At 47.4% G+C, this 21,313-nt stretch overlaps 1 protein-coding gene across 20 annotated transcripts in view; it reads left to right on the top strand.

Annotated features, from left to right (window-relative positions):
* agrn (agrin) overlaps window positions 1-21,313 on the top strand; it is a 241,860-nt gene that overhangs the window by 153,311 nt on the left and 67,236 nt on the right. For 19 of the 20 annotated variants that reach the window (XM_078949682.1, XM_078949687.1, XM_078949680.1 and 16 more), the window contains 3 exons: window positions 2,960-3,184; window positions 5,128-5,334; window positions 19,675-19,896. In XM_078949682.1, coding sequence (XP_078805808.1) covers window positions 2,960-3,184; window positions 5,128-5,334; window positions 19,675-19,896 — 654 coding nt within the window. The remainder of the gene's footprint in view (window positions 1-2,959; window positions 3,185-5,127; window positions 5,335-19,674; window positions 19,897-21,313) is intronic. The other variant, XM_078949690.1, reaches the window with a different exon arrangement.

Below are 21,313 nucleotides of genomic sequence, written 5' to 3'. Positions count from 1 at the left end.
CCAGCGGGACTTTGGCTACATCCCCCCCCCAAACACATACACACACACATACCCCCCTGGGGGGGGGGGGCAAGGCTCTGCAGACCAGCTCGCTTTGATGATGCTCTAAATCTTCCACAAAATATTGGCCAAATGCAATTGATTTATTCACAGAAGTGGCTTTTGAAGCAAACAAGCCATTCTTTCTGTAATCACCCCATTTGCTCTGGAGGAGGACCGGGATCCTGGAAGCTCTTCTTCTCCCCTAATGGGAGGTAATGGTCTTTCTCTCGGATAATGGTCTGGCTGGCGGGCGAGGCACTGCCTCATGCGGAGACACCTTGTGCTCTGACTAGAAAACCCACTCTGCTTTGTGCCGGGACAAACCCACAGTGGTCAGTGGTCGCCCCCAGCTCTTTGAGCCCGTCATTGTCATTTCCCGTATCTCGTCCCCTTCCCATCATTCACCTCTCCTGGTGATGGCGAGTCTCCTTTTTGTCTTCTGCGTGACTGGCAGCAGCTTGGCAGGGAGTCGATGAGTTATGGCGCTCCGTAAATTATTTGTCTTCAGTGGCACCAAGCCTGTTTCCAGAAGGAAGCTCCTCCGTCCCACACACCCACTACCCAACTCCGTTATGATCAAGGCTCGACAGGGCGGAGCGGGCCGCCCGATGCGCCCCTGGAATGGGAAAGGAAGCCCATCAAGTCATCGCCTCTTCTTGTCTGCTCTTTGCATCCAAGTCTTGCTTTGGTTGTTCTCCGCTGCCTGGAAACATGAGATTGGAGATTTGGCAAACTGAACACCTGTACAGGTGACGGTGTTCAGCAGCCAATGAGGAAGCAGATCACAGAGAGCTGCAAGCAAAACTAAAGCGAGCAGAATTGCACTTAAAGTACTGCATGAAGTCCCAATAAATCAAGGGACCACTGTTTACAGCAATGCAAAACATGAATTGCACATCATGAACACCAGCTCAGTGGTAGAGTGTCCGCCCTGTGACTCGAAGGTCCCTCGTCATTTACTGCATCGTAGAGTAAGTGAATTATCCAAACACCCCCCACCCCCCGATTGTGCTCTTTGTCCTGCTTCTGGGGCATCAATCCATGAAGATCAAGCTCAATTACAGCCCCCCCCCCCCCCCCCCCCCGTTCCCGAACTCCACCCACCCTGAGAAAACTCTTCTCTCCTTTATCGGTTTCAGCTCCGATAACCTGCTCAGTCCAACAGGATCATGTTGGTTTTTGCGTATCGTGTAACGCAGGGGTCGGGAACCTAAGGCTCGCGAGCCATATATGGCTCTTTTGATGGTCACATGTGGCTCGCAGACAAATCTTTAATTCAAATTTTTTTTCTTCATTAGACCAGTCCTTCTCGTGCGCGATGCGATGGCAGAGGCGCGCAGTAGTAGCAGTGCTTAGAGAGACAAATCTGCGCCAGCACTAGTATAAGTTTAAAATTGTCTATTAATTCACAGAGTTTGTACCACCCGGAAACCTGTGAATTGCCGTGCCTAAAACTGCGCGCTCCCGTCTCTGAGAAAGAGCGCGCAGTTCCGGGGACGGGATGTGTGAGGGAGAAAGCAGAGGGTGGGGCTGAGGTGTTGTGGGGACAGGCAGCAGGTGAATCGCGCAGGGATTGTAAATAGGTAAAACCCACTGCCTGTCACTCACTGCAGCGTGTGAGTGTGTGTTTGGCTCCAGGTCCGCATGTGAGCAGTCTGTCTCACATCTACAAAACATTCATACCAACCTAAGATCACGTTTAAAGTCTCAACGCCTGCATGAAGCAGAAACTCACCACGTAAACCAGACTAGACCATCAGCAAAACTACCACGAGAAATACTCATCATTTATTAGAAACAGCATAACAATGTTATTAAAAAGAATCCACAGACTTATTGTACTTTAAAAAGGTTGAAATTACATCAAATGCACACATTCACTTGTATTTTAGTTTTAAACATATTGTCGCGGACTGAGTTGGATGGCTGTTGGGCCGCATTAAAAGTTCTGGAGTTCATTGACCGCATCAAGCAGAGAGCTGATTGGCTCTCAGTTCTGTCGCTCAGCCTGTTGTTAGGTAGTTTGGACCAATGGGGTTCAGCTATGGGCCGAATAAGGGAAATGGGAGGGCTGCAGCGGGAGCAGGGGAATATAAAGTTGGGAGACGCGCTCTCGTCTCGTCTCGGCGGGAGAGATTCAGGAGTTGCTGAATTAATTGTTCGGCGTTTGTCGCGGTCTGCAGTAACCCGAATAAAGAACCTTAAAAGAGGTTAAGTCTCCGTGCCTCAGTGTGGGAAAGGGACACTACATTATTGTATGGCTCTTTCGAAATTACATTTCAAAATATGTGGCGTTTATGGCTCTCTTGGCCAAAAAGGTTCCCGACCCCTGGTGTAACGTGTTGGAGATGCTGCGTGTCGTGGAGGAAACACGTCTATCAGCCCAGAGATCCAACCGTCACACGTTTGGGTGAAAAACGTAGATTATAAAGTTAAAAAAAGTTCAAATCACTGTTTAAGGTTAAAATTAACTACATGAAAACAAACTTAAAGTACTTTGGAAGGTAAATAACAAAAATGTGTAAAAGCAAAAAAAAAAAATATGTAGAGTAAAATAAATAAAATAACTTTAAAATACTATGTAAATTATAAATAATTATATGCAAAGTAAATAACAATTTAAAACAGTAAAGTAAAAAATCTGACTTCAAAATATAAGTCAAGAAAAAAAAATTAATTGACTACGAAGAGATAAAAACAATTAAAACAGTATTTTTTATAAGGAACAAATGACTCAACAACATATATTTAGATTTATTGTCTTAAAGCTAGTCTTTGCATTTACTGAAAAGGTAAGTTAGTTTCTCTTAGATCAAGAATTATTATATGATCCAGAATTTAGTTAAAGATAATTGATGAGAGTTGGTGTTTTTGCCGTGGAACTTCATGATTCACGTCTTCGTCTTCCTCTTCATAGACCCGTGCAAAGACGCTGAGAACAGCCTGAACGTCCTGTGCCGGGTGGAGGCCCTGACCCGAAGGCCCCTGCTCTACAGCCCGCCGGAGTCCTGCCCTCCAGGCGACGATCCGCTGTGTGCCAGCGATGGCCACACCTACCCCAACGAATGCCACATGACGGCAACCGGCGTCCAGAAAGGCATCAAGCTCCAGAAGATCCACGCGGGACAGTGCAGGAGGCTCGGTAAGGACACGTGACGTGACTCACCACTGACTCACTCCATGACTCGGACCCAAAACAAAAGTGCCCTGCGTGAAAGGGCAAAACCCACTCTTTATGCAAATGTCATTCTACATTTTGTGTTCCATGACTCAGCATGGTGATTGTAGGATGATTCAGCATTTAATATTATCTGGGAACAGATGGGACGGTCAATATGGTCAACAGAGAACACGCCGGCTTTCAAAGCAGGCGGATGTTCTCTAGACGCCAAAAAGGGAGGAGTCTCGCTGGACTCGAGGGTTGCTGGAGTCTAGCTGAACTCGAGGCTCGCCGGACTTGAGGCTTACTTGACTCAAGGCTTACTTGACTCGGGGGTTGCTGGAGTCTCGCTGGACTGGACGCCTGTTGGACTCGAGGCTCGCTGGATTGCGGGGCTGGGTTCTGGTTCTGGTTGTGGTTCTGATGGAAAGGTGATTCCCGTTCACCCATGTCAAGAGCAGATGATTGAGTGTGAGGTGTCCGGGCCTGCGGCGCATCCACCAGCTCCGCCCGTGTCAGATAAACACCTTCGGCGCCGCTCCAACGGCGTTTTAAGCCTCAGTCAACAAAGAGCTGACAGCTTTTACTGTCCGCCTGGTAGCCATCAGAGAAAATCCAATTTCCCTGCTGCGTTGCGGGCAGAGCCACGGCGGCTTGGTTTACTGTAGCCACGTGCCGCCGCCTCCACTGATGACGCCTGTCGCCCAGCGGACGGCTGACTGAGCTCTGTGTTTTTGTCCTTTATGAACACGTGGTCTTAACCCCCCCTCCCCATTGTGCTCCCCCATTCTCCAATAAAGGAATAATTCAATTAGAAACAGATTTCCGTGAAATCGTATCCTAAAGCAAATTACAAATCGGTAACTAATGAAAAAGGCCGTTTCTACTCGCTGGCGTGACATGGCACGTCCTCGCCGCCGCTCATTCATATACAGCGGCGATGTAATTAAGTGTGGCATGACAGGCTTTTAAAGGAAAGAAGAGAAGGAATTGAACTGCTGAACAAATCTGATCCACTGATCAAGAATGAAATGAATTCAAAGTCAACTGAGCGCCTCCAGAACCAGAGGCCTCCTTCAAATTGGATTTTCTCACTTCAGCGGCAAATGTGGCATGTCACATTCCAAGGATTTCTTCTCCTTCTCTTAATTCCTACCGTAGGTTTCTGCTTAGTGAGTTAAAACGTTCAAATAAAACAGTCCGACATTTAATTGGCTTTTATTCACAAGTTTCTATTTCAAAGTTCCTGGAACTTAAATCAGGCCAACCCGAACCCGTCGGTCGTCTTTCAGAATGTTTTAATTTCTCTCGTCTATTATTTTAACCAGAATCCAATCAAACTAAAATGGACATATATAGTATATTTTCTTGCGTAGAATTTTAATTATAAGCGATCTAAAGTCCTGCAGGCCTTGGAAATGTTCTGGCGTGTGAGATTTCTTCCATGTTTAGCCGCGTTTCTGTAACGTATCTACATGAGGGGCTTAACCTTTGCTGCAGGATAAGCAGCTTTTGCCAGTGACTCCAGTCCACCCTAACATGTAATCACTGTTTGGATGAAAACTGATTTGTGTCCCCGCGGTTCGGCCGGCAGAGTCCTGTCACAGGCAGAACAGTGGCCTCCACACTCGCAGCTTTAAATAGTTTTTTACGCTGGCTGAGTACTCCTCGTGTCCTTTTCTCTGCAGCGATTAGTCTGTCATGCTGCGGCGCGGCGTGCGCTTAGGAACGGCCCTAAGAGGCCTTATCAGCGTCGGCTCAGATGGGTGACAAATTGAAGGAAAAGCCTGAATAAACGAGTGACGGCAGAAGCTGGCGTGCACAGCAGAAAGGGGGTCACGGCGGGCTTTGACGGCTCTGACAAGGGGGTGGGATTAAGGCCAGGTGATTCCTCATTTGCTGGATTCTTCCTGGTTTTTTTGCAGACGAATGCCAGGACGAGTGTCTGTTCAACGCCGTGTGCGTGGTGGAGCCGGAGGGCCCCCGCTGCTCCTGCGACCCCCTGGAGTGCGACGACACCTACAAGCCCTTGTGTGGCAGGAACGGGCGCACATACACCAACGACTGCTTGAGGCGCAAAGCGGAATGTGAGATGAAGACCCTGATCTCCATCAGGTCCCAGGGGCCCTGTGGTGAGTGGAGCTGAAGGGCGGCATAGAGCCTCTTTCCCGGTTTACCGCTGGAGCTCGCCGCTCGCTGTCCTTCCCCGTGTTTGTGATACATATTCCATGTGATTACCTCTGAACTCTCCGGGCTTTGAACCGTCAACTCTGTCTGAAATGCTCAGTCTGAGGCTCTCTGAGGCGGCAGGGACCCAAACCTTAAAAAGATGTGCCTTCACCCCCCATCCGTCTCCTCACCCGTCACCCCTTCATCTCAAACCCATGAGCGGGCGGACCGCCGCCACCATGTTTCATTCATGTTTCCACTCCTTCCACCTGGGGGGCGGGGCTTTTGTCTTCTCTTCCTGCATATAAAGCTCTTCTCTCTTATTTCAGTGCTTCAGTCTGTCTGTCTGTCTGTGTCCATGTGGCCGTCCTCCTGCCTGCAGGCCCACACTGGGGTCACCCCGCCGGCGACCTCGTCAAGAAGGATCCGAGGGGTGGACCCCCACCCACCCCCCGGACAAAAACACGAGGGGGTCTCGTACTGTTGTGTCTTTCCTTTCCTGTGTTTGTGTCTCTCCCCTGCGTTTGGGGAAGTCTTTCTCCTCTCTGCACCTTCTTCCTGTCTAACAGAAATGAGCTTTTCCCGCCCCCACCTTCCTAACCGCTGCTCACCTCTAACCCCCCCCCCCCCCCGGCTGCTTGCTGCCCCTGACCCCGCTGCTCCTCTAACTGCCGTCTCCAGGGCAATCTCATAAAAGCAGGCAGCTGCTGCTGGATCAATGCGCAGAGCTCTACCGCCGCAAATGTTCTTCCGGGACTTTAGCGGATCTGTCCGGTGTTCGGCGTCCGGCATTTTAGGAACATTAAATTAGCTGAGGGTAAAAATAGAAGGAAGCTCCTTCAACTTTAACATCCGAGACGGAGAAGGAAGTTAAAGTTTAGACAAAGAAGAGGGAAAAAAAGAATTTTTGTGTTGTGACTTAACGAATCAAACAAAACCATTTATGCATTCGACCAATCGGATGGACGCCTTCACGTTGTTGACCAATCGGTTGGACGCCTTTTATATTTGATATTGGCCACGTTTCCTCTGGCCGCTGCTGCAAAGTCCTCCTGGATACAGACTAGAAGTTCAAAACTTTAACCAGTTTTTAAGATTTAATGATAGGTGTTACAATTCTAAAACACATTTGCTTTAAACTTTCATTTTAAAATGTGTTGAATTTAAGCGGCACGAGTTAAAACGACATCTGACTCCGCAGAGGCTTGGATGAGTCTTCTACGGGTTAAAGTGACATCTCTGCCTCAAAGGCTGCAGCTTCTGCATCCAGATCTCACTTTGGTTGCTGTTTTATTCCTGAATATTTTTGTTAGAAATCATACGTTTTGAACATTAGTCTTTAAAGTTTGTTAGACTCCATTTAAGTCATAAAAATCTGCTTCAAACGAGTTCAGACATCCGTTTCAAACCTTCCAAATAAAGCATGAGTTTATTAAAAAAAATGAGACATTACGAAGCTAGAAGATGCAAATCACACTTGGATGCATGCACACACACACCAACACACACACCCACACATATATAAGAAAGATGTTATTTCTACTTAATGCATTCAACATTTTCATGCCAAAAATAAACCACCTAAAGTCGCTTCCAGCTGATGATGTCAGGCGCCATCTTGACTGGAGCTCCCTCCCCTCTTCGTCTTCTTCATCTTTTGCCTGCGACCCCCGGTTGGGACTTTGGCCGCATACAAAAGCTCCTCAGGCAGACCGGTCTGTGGCGAGTTCTTCCAGCTGTTTTTCAGCGCCTGCTTGTAGTGCTGGAGGCAGGTTTTCTGAGGGTGTGGCCGATCCATGGCCATCCTCTTCCACTTGTTGCTGCTCCGTCCTCTTCCATACCTCTGGGTTGCTGGTGATGTTGGGCGGGGGCCCCTTCAGGATTCTTCAGGTCAGAATCAGATCTGCTGCTCCCCATATGTTCCTCAGCTGATGGAATGGAGCTCCTGCCTTACCGAGGCGTACTTTTACGTCCGCGTCTCTTCCAGCGCCGCGCCCCCCTCCCTGACGGGAGCATTGTTTGCTACGTTCCTCTTGAGGACCTTGGTTTTGGATCACTGCTGCTGCTGCCTCAATAATATGAACGTTTTTAGAGATTTTAAGTTCCGGTTCATGCAGACCAACCTGTAAATGAAGCTAGAAAAGCATGAAATGACTTCCTGTAAGGCTTGTGGTGGCGGCAGGAATGGACCGTCTTCAGTTCATCCTGACAGGTGACTTACAGCCCTCCTCTGCTCCTAGTCTCCTCCAAACGTGGAAACGTTTTCTTTCTCCTGGTAACGCCGACGGCTCAGCGGTGAAAGCTCAGGGATCTGCTCGGTGTCACTCTGCAGACGTTTTGTTGACGACCTCCTTCCCGTGCAGCCGTCGGCGTCAGCGGAGGCGTGACGGCGTCTTTCTGCCCAGCAGGGAAGGAATGGAGCGCTCACTTTCATTATTTCTGCTGAACAGTGCCCCCCCCCCCCCCCCCCCCCAAAAGCATTTGTTTAGCTCCGCTCATTCCCCCTGAGCCCTGCAGACTCTCATAATTTGTTTCCTTAATGAATTTTTATTGACATTTGCACATTTTTCTAAGCAGACTCCGCCCACTTTAATTAAACATCAAAAGGAGAAGGGGCGTCCTCGGAGACGGTGGGTTTATCCTGACAGATGATGAGCAGGTAAACCACACCTGTCTGTGAGACTTTAAGGCGTCTCACTCTTTCTTTCTTTTGTTTTCTTTTCCTCTTTTTGTTATTTTTTTAGACTTTTAGTTTGACTTCCTTTCATTTTGTTTTCTTATTTTTCTTCTTTGCTACTTTTTGTCCTTATTTCTATCCTTTTTTTGGTTTCTTATTAATGTCTTTTCTTTTTTCTTGTCTTACTTTTCTTAATGTTTTTAGTTTTGTTTGGTTATTGTCTTTTCATTTCGTTCTTTAGTTATCTCGTCTTTCTGTTGTCTCCTTTTTTTCTGCCTTCCTTTTCTTTCACATTTTTCTACTTTTTATTTTCATTCTCTTCTTTTAGATCATTTTTTTCATTCCTGTGTTCCTATTATTTTTCTAGCTGGTTTGAGTTTTTTTTTCTTTTTTCTTCTCATTTTTTCTGTCTTTCCTTTCGTCTTTTCTTACTTTTGTTTTTTTTCTACTTATTCCTGATTTTTCTTCCTTGCCATGTTTTTTACCTTTTCTCTTTTTTTGTTCATTTTTCCTTTCATGTTGTCATTCTTTATCTTTTGTATTTTCTTCTTTAGCTTCTTCTCTTTCTTTTTCTTCAGTATTGTTTTACATTTTTTTCTCGATCTTTTCTTTCTCGTCTTTCACAGAATTTCTTTGCTCTTCTTAAGTCCAGACAGCCCGACTGAAACAGTTCAACTCTGAGTTGGTCCAAAGTAGAGAAATATTAAGATTTTAAAACTCATATCTTTTTATAAAACCAATCTTAGTTAATAAATTGCTGTTATCTAATAAAGAATGATTTTTTTTATTGTGTTCTCATTGGCTGAGTGGTTTGTGGAGCAGCGTGATCGATCACTCTGCCAGCTGTCAAAAGAATGAAATTTTCCACTTCTGCAACAGCTATAAATCTTTCTTCATGTCAGTGAAGGGGGGGCTCACTCCCGTCATCCCTCCCCTTCCAGCCCCCCCCCACAAAGATAGAGATGCTAAGACAGCCACGTCTGACGGTCGTCTGCACCGACGAAACCCTCTGATTGATATCTGCAGCTTTTGAGCTGATTAGTCCCGGCCGCCGCGGTCACTGATCCCCGAGACGTCAGAGAAGACGCCAGTTCTGGAAGGACTTTCTGGAAGTGAAGCGATGCCGGCTTTCAGGAAAGGATGCTGAGGACGGCTCGGAGCTTGTGACGGTCAGAAGCAGAAAAGTGCGTCAACTGCAAAGAAGGCAGGATGACAAAGTCGCATAATTTTCATTAAAAAACAACAAATGTCTGGAACCTGTTGTCCCACATTCCCAGGAACCATCTGAATGTGTCTTACGGTTCCTTTGTGCCGATGAGACTCCACAGAACTCACAGCATTGAGTTCTTCCTTTGTCACTGGCTTTTGTTTCAGATAGGACCTTTAAAAAAGACGGTCCAACTAAAGCAGATGCTGAGGATGCTCACTGATGGATCCTTTTTGGACTGAGATGGAAAAAAAACATCAAGTCCTGAAAACGAAACCGAGTTCGTGTTCCTGGGAAAGATTAAGTTAACTCCAAGATTTGTTATTTTAAAAGGTCAAAGGTCAACAAAATGTTGGTTCTGGTTGAAGACTTATGGGGGCGTGTTCACACTTTGCCCCAAAATGGCCTGTGGCCATCCCATAATAATTTCAAAAATCCTTTGGGCGTCCCCCATTCGTGTGTGTTGCTGGTGGATTTTGAAATGTGTTTTGGCGCTGTGATGTCATCATTCTTCTGGGGAGGGGGGCGCTCACTATGACATTAAGGTATATTTTGGTGAGTATATGTGGGGGGGTCCAAGTTTTGCTTAGAGGTGAAATAATAAAGCAGAATTGTAGAAAATTAAAAATTATTCCCCCAAAGAATCCAAACCGGATCAGAACCGAGTTTTCTGCAGAACTTGTCCCCGGTCGGGTTCTGCGACGCTGACGAGCAGAGAGGGACTTTAATGTTGGCAGCTATGACCGCAGCAGCGCTGGGGGGTTCTACGCTTCAAGGAACGCAGTAAATAGGCGGGATCGCTGGCAGCAGCCAATTTTTTTTTTGGGATGCAAATTCTTTACTCACAGCTCTGTTGTCACTTCATGTATGCAAAGCTGAGTTTATGATTATACGTGCAGAAAAATGCATGCAGGCGCCAGCGAGCTGCTGGGAATGCACGGCCGCCGCCGCCTCTGGAGGTTAACAGAAAATCACTCAGCGGCAGACGCATTGTCATTGACAAAAAGCTTCGCAGAGCCAGAGAGGAAAATCAGTCACCTCGGGTGTCAAGCGTGCGCCGAGTATTTCATCATTTACATGTTTATCTGAGGAGACGGGCCGCGTTTGTGATTGGACTCACAAACACTCGTGGAGCTTTGGCGGGGAAGTCGACTCCAGATCACCGCCGCTTTTATTGCTAATCAAGTTAATTAGAGGAAGTGGCGCGGAATCCAGATCGGCGGCAGCGCCGGTCCACTTACTGCGGCCCGCAGGCTGTCGTTAGGCGGGAAAATATGGGTCATCGGGGTGTCAGAAGCTTTGATGCTTTCATGGGGAGATGGGGGGGGGGGGGGGGGGGGTCCCATCACTACAGTCCTAGTTTCAGTCTCCTCTCATCCCTCCATCATGTTGCTGCTTATTGGAGGATCGATAAACGAGCACTTCTGCTTTTCTCTGTTTAGTGTGGCTCCTCTGAGGATTCTCCTCCAGGAGACAAACGTCTGTTTAAATGAGTTTGCCACCCCACCAGGATGTCAAAAAGAGGTCTTGACCCCCCCTCCTCCCTACACACTTTCTGCATGCAGAAGTGTTGGGTGAACCATGCCCGATGCGTTATGCGAATGAAGCCCCCACCTCTCACTTCTAATATGGAACATAAATGTTTTAAATGTAAAGGAGGGAGGGGGGAGAGAAAGCACCGCAGGTGAAGCAGACAGAGGCTGGGGTCGCTGCGCCCCCATCGCAGTCTTTAGTTGGGGGGGGCTCTCTCTGCCAGTTGGCTGCTACGAGCTTCACCTGGATTACATTGATTCACTGCCCTGCATAATACAGGAGCCGTTTCCAACCGCACACAGGCCCGGGGGGGGAAAGTCCAATTAACATATGTATGAGCTGAGCGGAGACGGGAGGAAGCGCTCGCCAAAATAATCTCCCAGCGTTTCACCAACATGTAACAGGGGGTTAACAGGGTGCGCCTGCTCAGCGAAGCTCCCACGCGGCCCCCGCTCAGCCGCTGCCGGGCCCCTTCCTGCACCGAGCCAGTCTCCACTGGGGTTGTTAAGCTCTGGAAAATTACCACGGGGCGCCACTTTACCCATCAGACTACACGTTTTGTGGCCAGTGATGATACACGGGGGCCGGCAGGTTGGAGAGAAATTTGCCCCCCCTCCCTTCATGTGGGATTATCGTTTTTGCTGGGAGAACTGAGGTCCGACCCGCAGTTATCCTCTCAAGAAGTGGAACCGGGTCATTTAAATACCTCTCCAATGAAAACACAAGTTTGGCCAAACATGGCAGCTGAGGTCAGAGTGGAGGTTTGGATCCTTCAGAGCTGCTGCTCAAACGCTGCCAGGAGGTGAACGTTATAGACGTGTTCAGCTGGGGTCAAGTGCTTCCATGTTGGTTCTGCTGCCGTGTCAGAAAGGTCAGTGCATCCCCATCAACGCTTCGCTTCCCGTTCATCTGTCAAGTGCTATATTGGATTAGAGATGCTTTGGTTGAACCGGATACTCCGGGTTTTTCTTGCCTTGGTGGGTCTCACTGGGCCAGTATTAAACTGGTTCAAAACGTACTTAGAAAACAGGAAATATTTTGTGTCCATTGGTAACTTCACTTCTGAGCCAATAGAAATTACATGTGGAGTACCCCAAGGCTCCATCCTGGGACCACTTCTATTTAACATCTACTTGCTCCCACTGGCCCAAGTGATAAAGAACAACAACATTAGCTACCATAGTTATGCAGATGATACACAGATATATATTAGACTGACACCAGGCGACCGAGGCCCTGTACAGGCTCTTGGTAAATGCATTGAGGAAATTAATGACTGGATGTGGCATAATTTACTTCAGCTAAATAAAAACAAAACTGAGGTTATTGTCTTTGGGGCTAAAAAATAAAGGTTGGACGTCATTATAGAGCTTCAATCCATTCAACTAAAAACTACCAACCAGGCCAAAAACTTGGGTGTATTGATAGACACAGACCTAAATTTTGATTAACACATTAAGGCAGTTACAAAATCAGCCTATTATCATCTCAAAAATATCTCAAGGATTAAAGATCTGATGTCTAAGCAGGACCTGGAGAAACTAGTGCATGCTTTCATCTTTAGTCGACTTGATTACTGTAACAGTGTGCTTACAGGACTACCAAAAAAATCCATCAGGAAATTGCAGCTTATTCAGAACCCCGGGTTCTCACAGGGACCAGGAAAGTGGACCACATTAGTCCAGTTTTGAGGTTTTTGCACTGGCTACCTGTCTGTCAGAGGATAGACTTTAAAGTTCTGCTACTGGTTTATAAAGCTTTGAATGGTTTAGCACCAAAATACATGGCTGACCTCCTGACCCAGTATGTACCAGCCAGACCTCTCCGCTCTTCTGGATCCGGTCTTTTATCAGTCTCTAGAGCCAGAACTAAGCATGGAGAAGCTGCATTCACTTTCTACGCTCCACAGATCTGGAATAGACTTCCAGAAAACATCAGATCTGCTGAAACACTTAGTGTCTTTAAATCCGGGTTAAAAACGTACCTGTTCTCAGCTGCATTTAATTAATATGTATTCAAAAGTTTATGTCCGCACTGTTTATCTATGCTTGTTTTTAATTCAAATCTTGTTTACTATCTTTTAACTTTATTTTAATGATCACATTTTTACTATTTGTTTTTAATTGTTCTTTTAATTTTTTATGTAAAGCACTTTGAATTGTCTCTGTACAGGAAATGTGCTATATAAATAAACTTGCCTTGCCTTGCCTTGCCCAACGGAAATGGCAAATGCAGGAAGGTTTGGATGCAGGAAGGTTGAAGGTTTGGATGCAGGAAGGTTTGGATGCATGAAGGTTTGGAGGTAAGAGCTGTAGGACAGGAGCAGGTGAAGAGTACGAGCAAACATCAAGCTTTTGTTGTTTCACTACTGCAACCATGAGGGAATAAAATCACTGCTTCTTTTTTTAAATCTGTCAGAAGACGCTTCTTCTTATACTTTTATTTTTTCGTCTTAAAACTAAAGAGTGAACAGAATCTTCAGAGGTACTGAGTTAGGGTTGGGCGAAGTTCCCTAAATTGGCAGTTGACGATGTTTGCAGTCAACCATCGGGATGGACGATGATATCGTTATCGTTAATTTTTTGTTCATATATAATTGCTATTCATTGGGAGCCGGTTAAGCTCGTGCTGGTTTGCGGCACCTTCCGCCCGTGAAACCAGGGTTCAAATCCAGGCTGCTCCCTGTCACCTTCTCTACTTCTGTGCCGGTCCCAAGCCCGGTTGCTTTGGGAAGGTTGCGTCAGGAAGGGCATCCGGCGTAAAACATTGCCAAGTTTACCATGTGAGTTGTTCGCTGTGGCGACCCCTGATGGGAGAAGCCGAAAGAGAAAGAAGATATAATTGCTATTCATTATTTTACTTTATTTATTTTATTTCCCAAATAATGACTCATCCGCGATGATCCAGTCTAAACTGAGGGAAGTGACTTTAAAAAAAATTAAAATAAACATAATAAAAAAGAAGTGGTCCGGTCCTGCGTTTGATTGGACCGGTGGAGCAAGCGACCGTGTCTCTAGCAGAGCAGACGGACTTACAGTTTAGTGTTTGTGTCACGGTGTGGGGGGCAGGAGAGCAGGTAGGAACCAGACGCAGAGGCAGGAGGCACACGGTTCCAATGCAAGAGGGTTTAATTGCAAACTAAAGGCGCTGCCGAGCAGGATAACAAAACAAAAACAAAACTTACTGTGGCGTGGCAAGAAACATGGCATGAAGGAGTCAGGGAAAAGGCATTAGAGACATTAATGGACCAGGACAAGAGGAAGGCAGAGACAAGACTTATATACAGACAAGACACAGGTGAACATGATCAGGGCAGATGGGGACCAAGGAAGTAAAACTCAAGACATGACAAGACAGGAACCCTTTCAAAATAAAACAGGAAACAGAACCAAACAAGACAGAACAAGAACTAAAGCAAAACCCAAGACAAAACAAACTCAAACCATGACAGTACCCCCCCTCAAGGTACCGCTCCGAGGTTCCAACCGTCCACCAAGGAGGAGGGGGCCCGTGAGACTAACTGTGACAGATAACTAGGTAAAGGGAGGCCGGGCTTGGCACGCCAGCAAGGCCGAGAAGCGTCCGGAGGACGGCCGGGAGGCCGAGTGGTCCGGCGAGGCAGGTCCGAAGGACGGCCGGGAGGCCGAGCGGTCCAACGAAGCAGGACCGGAGGACGGCCGGGAGGCCGAGCGGTCCCGCGAGGCAGGTCCGGCTTGGAGTCAGGCTTGGAGTCAGGCGTGGAGTCAGGCGTAGAGTCAGGCGTGGAGTCAGGCGTGGAGTCGACTGGAGGGTCAGGCATGGAGTCTTGGTCAGGCATGGAGTCTTGGTCAGGCATGGAGTCAACCGGAGGGTCAGGCCATTCGTCGAGCTCTGGCCGGTCAGACGTGGAGTCGGCTGGAGGGTCAGGTGTGAAGTCAGCTGGCCAGTCAGGCGTGGAGTCAGCTGGCCTGTCAGGCGTGGAGTCAGCTGGCCAGTCGGGCCAGCAGTCGGCCGGCGGGTCGGGCCAGCAGTCGGCCGGCGGGTCGGGCCAGCAGTCGGCCGGCGGGTCGGGCCAGCAGTCGGCCGGCGGGTCAGGCATGCCATTGGAAGCGGGGACCGGTCGGGGTGCAGCCAGCACCCCCCTGGGAGCAGGGACGGGTCGGGATGCAGCCAGCAACCCCCCTGGGAGCCGGGACAGGTCGGGGTGCATTCAGGACCACCACTGGCACTGGATGTGGTGCATCCAGGACCACCGCCGGTACAAAAACAGGACGATGACGGGGACGGCGGCGGCGACGACGACCCCCCCTCAGGGCAAGACGGCTCCCTCTAAAGTCCAGGTGGCTCCCACCCCTGGCATAAGAGGTGAACTGGGCCTGGTCAAAATCCCAGTAAGTCCTTGTCCTCTCTGTGTCCTGGCAGTAGGCCTCTAGCAGCCGCATGTCCCGCTCTGCTGGGTCCAGAAAATATGGCTGGTCCATTCTGTCACGGTGTGGGGGGCACGACCCAGACGCAGCGGCAGGAGGCACACGGTTCCAATGCAAGAGGGTTTAATTGCAAACTAAAGGCGCTGCCGAGCAGGATAACAAAACAAAAACAAAACTTACTGTGGCGTGGCAAGAAACATGGCATGAAGGAGTCAGGGAAAAGGCATTAGAGACATTAATGGACCAGGACAAGAGGAAGGCAGAGACAAGACTTATATACAGACAAGACACAGGTGAACATGATCAGGGCAGATGGGGACCAAGGAAGTAAAACTCAAGACATGACAAGACAGGAACCCTTTCAAAATAAAACTGGAAACAGAACCAAACAAGACAGAACAAGAACTAAAGCAAAACCCAAGACAAAACAAACTCAAACCATGACAGTTTGAGGGGAAGTAAGGATGCTTTGTTACGTGTGGGAGACTTAGGACTGTGATCCGTCCCGCAGCTCTACGTGAACGAGCAACCTTAATTTAGGAGAAGCGGGTCTCCCGGTAAAAGTGTGTGTCAGGGCAGAGCTCGGAGCGCTAGCTAACGCAGTGTGTAAGCTTCGAAGCAGAAAGGCTCTTTAGAAGCCGTTCAAACATTTGTGTTTCCAGTCGTGTCCCGACAAAATAAAGGCTGATGTTATTCCGACATATTTACGTGCAGCCAAGATGCAGATTGCAGCGTTTCACGCATGGATTTATGTTCATGCTAATGTTGTTAGCCGATGTTAGCATACTGCTAATTTTGGCTTCCGGCTTCGTTTTTCAACAGAAAAAGCACTGACCACACGGATTAAAATTAAAATGATGAGCGAACAGGCGCTTCATAATAACCTTAACATTAATAAAAGCACATTTAGGAGATCATCTTGTATAATACCGAGCTGACGTATCTATGTATGTAGCCGCTCGGCGGAACTGAGTTTCGCTTCCGGTTTTTAAAAACACTATTGCGCATGTGCGAATGATTTATTCCGACCGAAAGTGTGACCCATGTGAATGTTTTTTATAATCTGAAAAAGTTTTTCTGGGCCCATGTACACGGTTGGATTCTAATCCGACCAATAATCCTTATCAAGATATTTTGCACATGTAACCGCGTTTTATGGTGTCCACTCGCAGCGTGGCGGGGGCATGGCATCACGATGGTGTCTCTCCATCGTGATGTCAGTCACCCATCACGATGGTATCGTCCATCGGCACAACCCTATACTGAGTCTCTCTGAAGAAAAGACTGGATCATGGACTGCAAGTCATCGTGAACTTTTGTGAAGGTTGTCTTTGTGCTTCGTACACAAACTGCCACCATGAGAGGATTGAAAATCAGTTGTTTTAGGGGCTGAAACCACATGAAACCACAGCGACCTGCTCGGATTTATGTCTGCAGTTAGTAACACATCAAAACCTGGAAAAAAAATGGAATTTTAGCTGCTAATCAGAAATATTCACTTTGGGGAAACGCATAGATGAATTGGTCAGAAGACAAAGGCATCCACTTTTTTTTGTGCTTTTGAACAATTGGCGTAGATGTTCTTATGGAGCTGAAAGCTGATTAACAGTAATTTTGTTCTTGAGATGGAAATAGCCGGATAAACGTGAAACTTCAGTGGAAAAAGAAAGAAGGTTTAAATTCACTGTGTAGGAGCCAGAATGTTGTTCATTTGCACATTGACTTTGTAGTTTAGCACGGTTCTCTCTTCTTATTGGTTAGTTAGTGACACCTGGGTGAAAGCTTTGATAGACGCCAGCTCACCTGCACACAGGATTGAGGAGGACAGATTGGGCTGTTTATTGTTGGTGAGCGCTTTTTTTTTTGTTGCTACTTTCATGCCACCATTTTCTTTGCAGTCACCTTTACCGCCCTCCATTGATCTAGTTTATCAAGTCATACGAAACAAACTTATTATTGTCTCTCACAAGAAGAAAACAAGCAAAACTGTGGCGTATTTATTAGACAAAAGCGCTTCAGTAACAAAGTGAATCTCTTCAGGAGGAAAGAAGGTCGCCTCTACATAGTATTTCCAGTCTCATGGTTTAGATATGAAATGGAAGTCTACTTTTCAAATGGAAATGTACTATTCGTGTCAGACTGTACTGGAAAATGTAGAAGTACTTGTATTTAAATTGGAAGTTAGTATGACTGATGGTAAAAGTATTTTTATACCATGGTCCGGGTGAATACTTGAATCTGATTGGCTGCTGGGTGTGCGTTAAAACCTGATAACCACACGGTGAAAAAAGTAGTTCCAGTCAGCTAGCTTAAATGCTTTGTATCACTGCGCCGGCTTCTTTAAAACAACCGTTTGCTTCATAATTTGGACAAAAACAAGCGGTAAGAGGAGAATTTTCTCTCTGATCTGATGCTTTATTCAACCCATCGGGACGATCAGCATAGATATATCGCCGAATTTTGACTGCAGCGGTGGTGCGGTGCGACGCGGACTATAGTCACCTAACAAATAGTCCGCTTTTTGTGAATAAAGCGATCCAAATTGGAAAAAAAAACAAGAATTAAGGACTAAAAACTGGTTAATATGTAATGCTTTTGTAAGTGACCATGGTATAAGCAGGTTAATGGCCACACCCCTACCACTAGAAAGCTGGCTGTCAATCAAACATTTTGAATTTTGGACTTGGGGGGGCCAGCAGGCTCCACCTACCTTAATTGAGGCATCTGATTGGTCCGTTTATAACGTGAATAACTTGAACTACAGAAAAAAACTGTAATGAAAAAATGAGAATTATCAAGCAGATGTTAAAAAAAGTATCAGATCAAAAACGGTTCTTCTGACCAACAGAGTGATCGATGAACAGCCGTTTATTAAAAATAGAAAAACTTTTATTGATGAGCTTCTTTTTCCAAGCCTCAAAGGTTCCCTGCACCCCCGGTTGTTGCAGTGGTTTCTCCCATCTCTCAGGATGCAGGTGAATAGTCATCACGATTGGGTCCACGATGATACCTTACACTGATTGGTATCTCACACTCCACCGTGACCCTCATGGCATGGCCCCCCCTCACCCCCTGTTGCATTAATCAGAGTGGAACGGCCTATCTGGCCCCCTGTGCTATCAGTCAATAATTTACCCGTGAAGCGGTGTCTCTCCTGAATATCTCCGAGCTAATAAACGAATCACGTGGCTCCGAGCGAGTGCAGTCAGCCCCCCCCCTGTGGCCATCTAATCCCATAATGGTAGCAATAATGATGGAGCCATGGGTGGTGTCATTTCAAGGGGCAGTTTCCATGACAGCACCGGCGTCCTCCTAAGCGCATCTCAAATCAAAGTCGGAGTAAAGTGGGGAAGGGTCTTGCTCCGCTTTATGAGTGGCGCGTGCATCCTTTCATTTTCATCAGCGCCTCTCGTCGAGTCACTTTCGCTCTGATCTTCTCGCTCCCAAGGAGGAACGCACAGTGGTGCGGCAATCAAGCCCGAACTTTCCTCAGACGCCGCGCAGCAGCCCGGCCGTCGTGGTCCAACATCACGTCATGCTCTCGGTTTGAATAATCGCACTTCGTCTCACGATGTCGTGTAATATTTCTGTTGGCACGTAAAGCCATAAAGGATTGATTGAGTCAGGAGGCTGTGATCAAAGCATTGTTCACACGCAGTTTTTTTTCCAGCTCTCCACTCGGTCTTGATGAAGTCGTGTTATATCAACCCGGCCTACACCCATCTGCCGCCACTGAGCATCACAGGCGTCAAACCCAGCCTTGTTTTTAATGAAGTCATGCTGGAGTTTAGTGTGTGAGTGGGAGAGACTGAAGCAGACACCTCTCTCTGATGTTCACATTTCATATCTGCCTGAGCCCAGGAGCTTGCCTTTTTTGAATTATTAAGCAGTTTGGTCTTTCTTCTTCTTCTCCTCCTCTTCTTCTTTTTCTCCCCCTCCATTTTTTTATTTAGTCTCTCGTGCACGCTCTGCTCGCTGTGCTCTTCCGTTCCTTGCTCATCTCTGTCGGTTCAGTCGGCTTTGGCTGGAGCAACAGCTCTCACTGAGATGCAAATGTCTGCTTTGAAGCACCACAGTGGGAATGTCAGTTAATCCAGCCGTTTACTTTCCTGCAGAAAAAAAGAACAGTGCCGCCCGCTGTTGTTGGCTGGTTGTTTCATCTCTATTGTTCAGCGTGTTTGTTTCCATGCTGCTGGATCTCTTTACAGACTACGGATGCGTTAGGAGGGATGACACGAGAAGCAGAGGTGTCTCAGGAGCGTGGCTGCCATGCACATTCCTCCATTTCCCTCTATTTCTGCAAACCTCTAACCCCCCTGAAAGCTGCTGTTGTCCATGTGTGGTGTACTCTGTCGTGCCTCCATGCTGTCCATGCGCTCTCCAGACCCCCAGCCTCTACCCCCCACCCCCCGCCTCCTATACGCCCTATTCTGCACCTTCTGTCTAACTCCGCCCTCTTTCTCGGCCGATTGGCCGTCAGATCTCAACACGCCGAGTCCGTGCCTGGATAAGGTGTGCAAACACGGGGCAGTGTGCGTGGTCAAGAACAACGAACCCGTGTGCGAGTGCCCCGAGGCCTGCCAGCTGACCTCCGACCCCGTGTGCGGCTCCGATGGACACAGTTACGGCAGCCCCTGCGAGATGAGAGCCATGGGTTGCGCCTTCCAGAAGACGATCCATATTCAACACAAAGGCCTATGTGGTGAGTCCCAATGACACGAAAACAGGAAAACTGTTTCCCTTGAATGTTTTGGCTGTAATTCCTGGTTCTAAGAGGAAAACTTCCTTCCAGGAAAAAATAACCTTCAGTCGACCATCGGCTGGAGTCAGAGAGGAAAGAGACACACAGAAAACACTGGAACACCTTCACAGGACACAAACAACAACACAACAATGACACAGACATGCATGAAGAGTCAGGACGGATCTATCACACCCACAGTCATGGTCCAGGAAAACACCATCAAACATCACAGTGGGAGGAGTCACTGCGTTACATCCTAATGTTTGCACACAACGCTTTACATTAAAACTTCTCTTTGGCATCAGTGACTGCTGATCTGCAGAGATAACGATGTGCAGATCATTCTGGAAGAACGCTCAATAATCACAAAACTACAGCGTGTCTCCCAAAAATCTAGAACTACAAGCTCAGTCAGATGAGTTGGAGCGTCAGCATCTTTACATGTAAATACACACGTACGATGGTTTGACCCAGGCGGTTCTGTGGGTTCTTGGGTCGTCCGGGTCGCAGAGAGGAGCAGCTGCGTCTTAAGGGGAGGGCAGGTCTTGCAGTTATCTTGAGGCTCCTGTGAAAATGGAACATACCAATGTCATGAAGTGGGAAGTATTTGTAAAGACAATGGAAGTTATTACATCCTTACGCCACACTCTAGTCGACTCTGAGCCAGGATGCCCCCCCACCCCACCCCGATGAAGCGTGGAGCATACCAGCTTGTGATTGGCTGCATGAGTCACTTGGTTTTGACTTGCTGTGCTGGAGGTTCAGCTGGTCGTTGTACCGCCAAGTTTAAAAGCAGCTACAAACATCTTCCGGCCAACAATGCGCCATACGGACGGGTTGGAGGGGCTTTTTGAAGCCCACTTACTGACCCTCTGGATGCCTTCTTTCCATTTCTGTGGCCAATTTGATCATAGACTCAGATGATGAAGTATTCCCTTCCAATCGAGAAAGTTGCTGTTTGCACAAACAAAGCAGAAACACTGGAGTTATTAGTATCTCGGTGCAAATCTCTTCTACCCCATTTACAGATTTTACTGGAATAGATTTTTTTCCCGCATCATAATGTTTAACATCGTTTGGCCTCTGCGCTGCTGTGTTTTATGGATGTGCTGCCCAGTTAGAGTACAGATCAATAATAAATGTTGTTCTTGTAAAATTGTGTTTCCATCCAAACTTTTCAGGTCAAAGTTTGCATGTTGTGTAAACAGAGGTTGGACGTCGTTGAGGCTCTCCGTGTTTGGCATCAGTCTTTTTTTCCTAGTCGAATGGAAATGTGGCGTGTTAGGGCGCATGCCAATGAGAGTCAGAGCGAAAGCAGCGTTTGGTCGGCAGGCTGAGTCAATTTGCTGCGCTGCAGGTAGATCTGTTTGCAGGG

The sequence above is a fragment of the Oryzias latipes genome, chromosome 7, assembly GCF_053564925.1.
Source record: "Oryzias latipes strain Hd-rR chromosome 7, Olatipes_Hd-rR_3.1".
Lineage (NCBI taxonomy): Eukaryota > Metazoa > Chordata > Actinopteri > Beloniformes > Adrianichthyidae > Oryzias > Oryzias latipes.
This window is presented reverse-complemented; position numbering and strand designations above follow the sequence as displayed.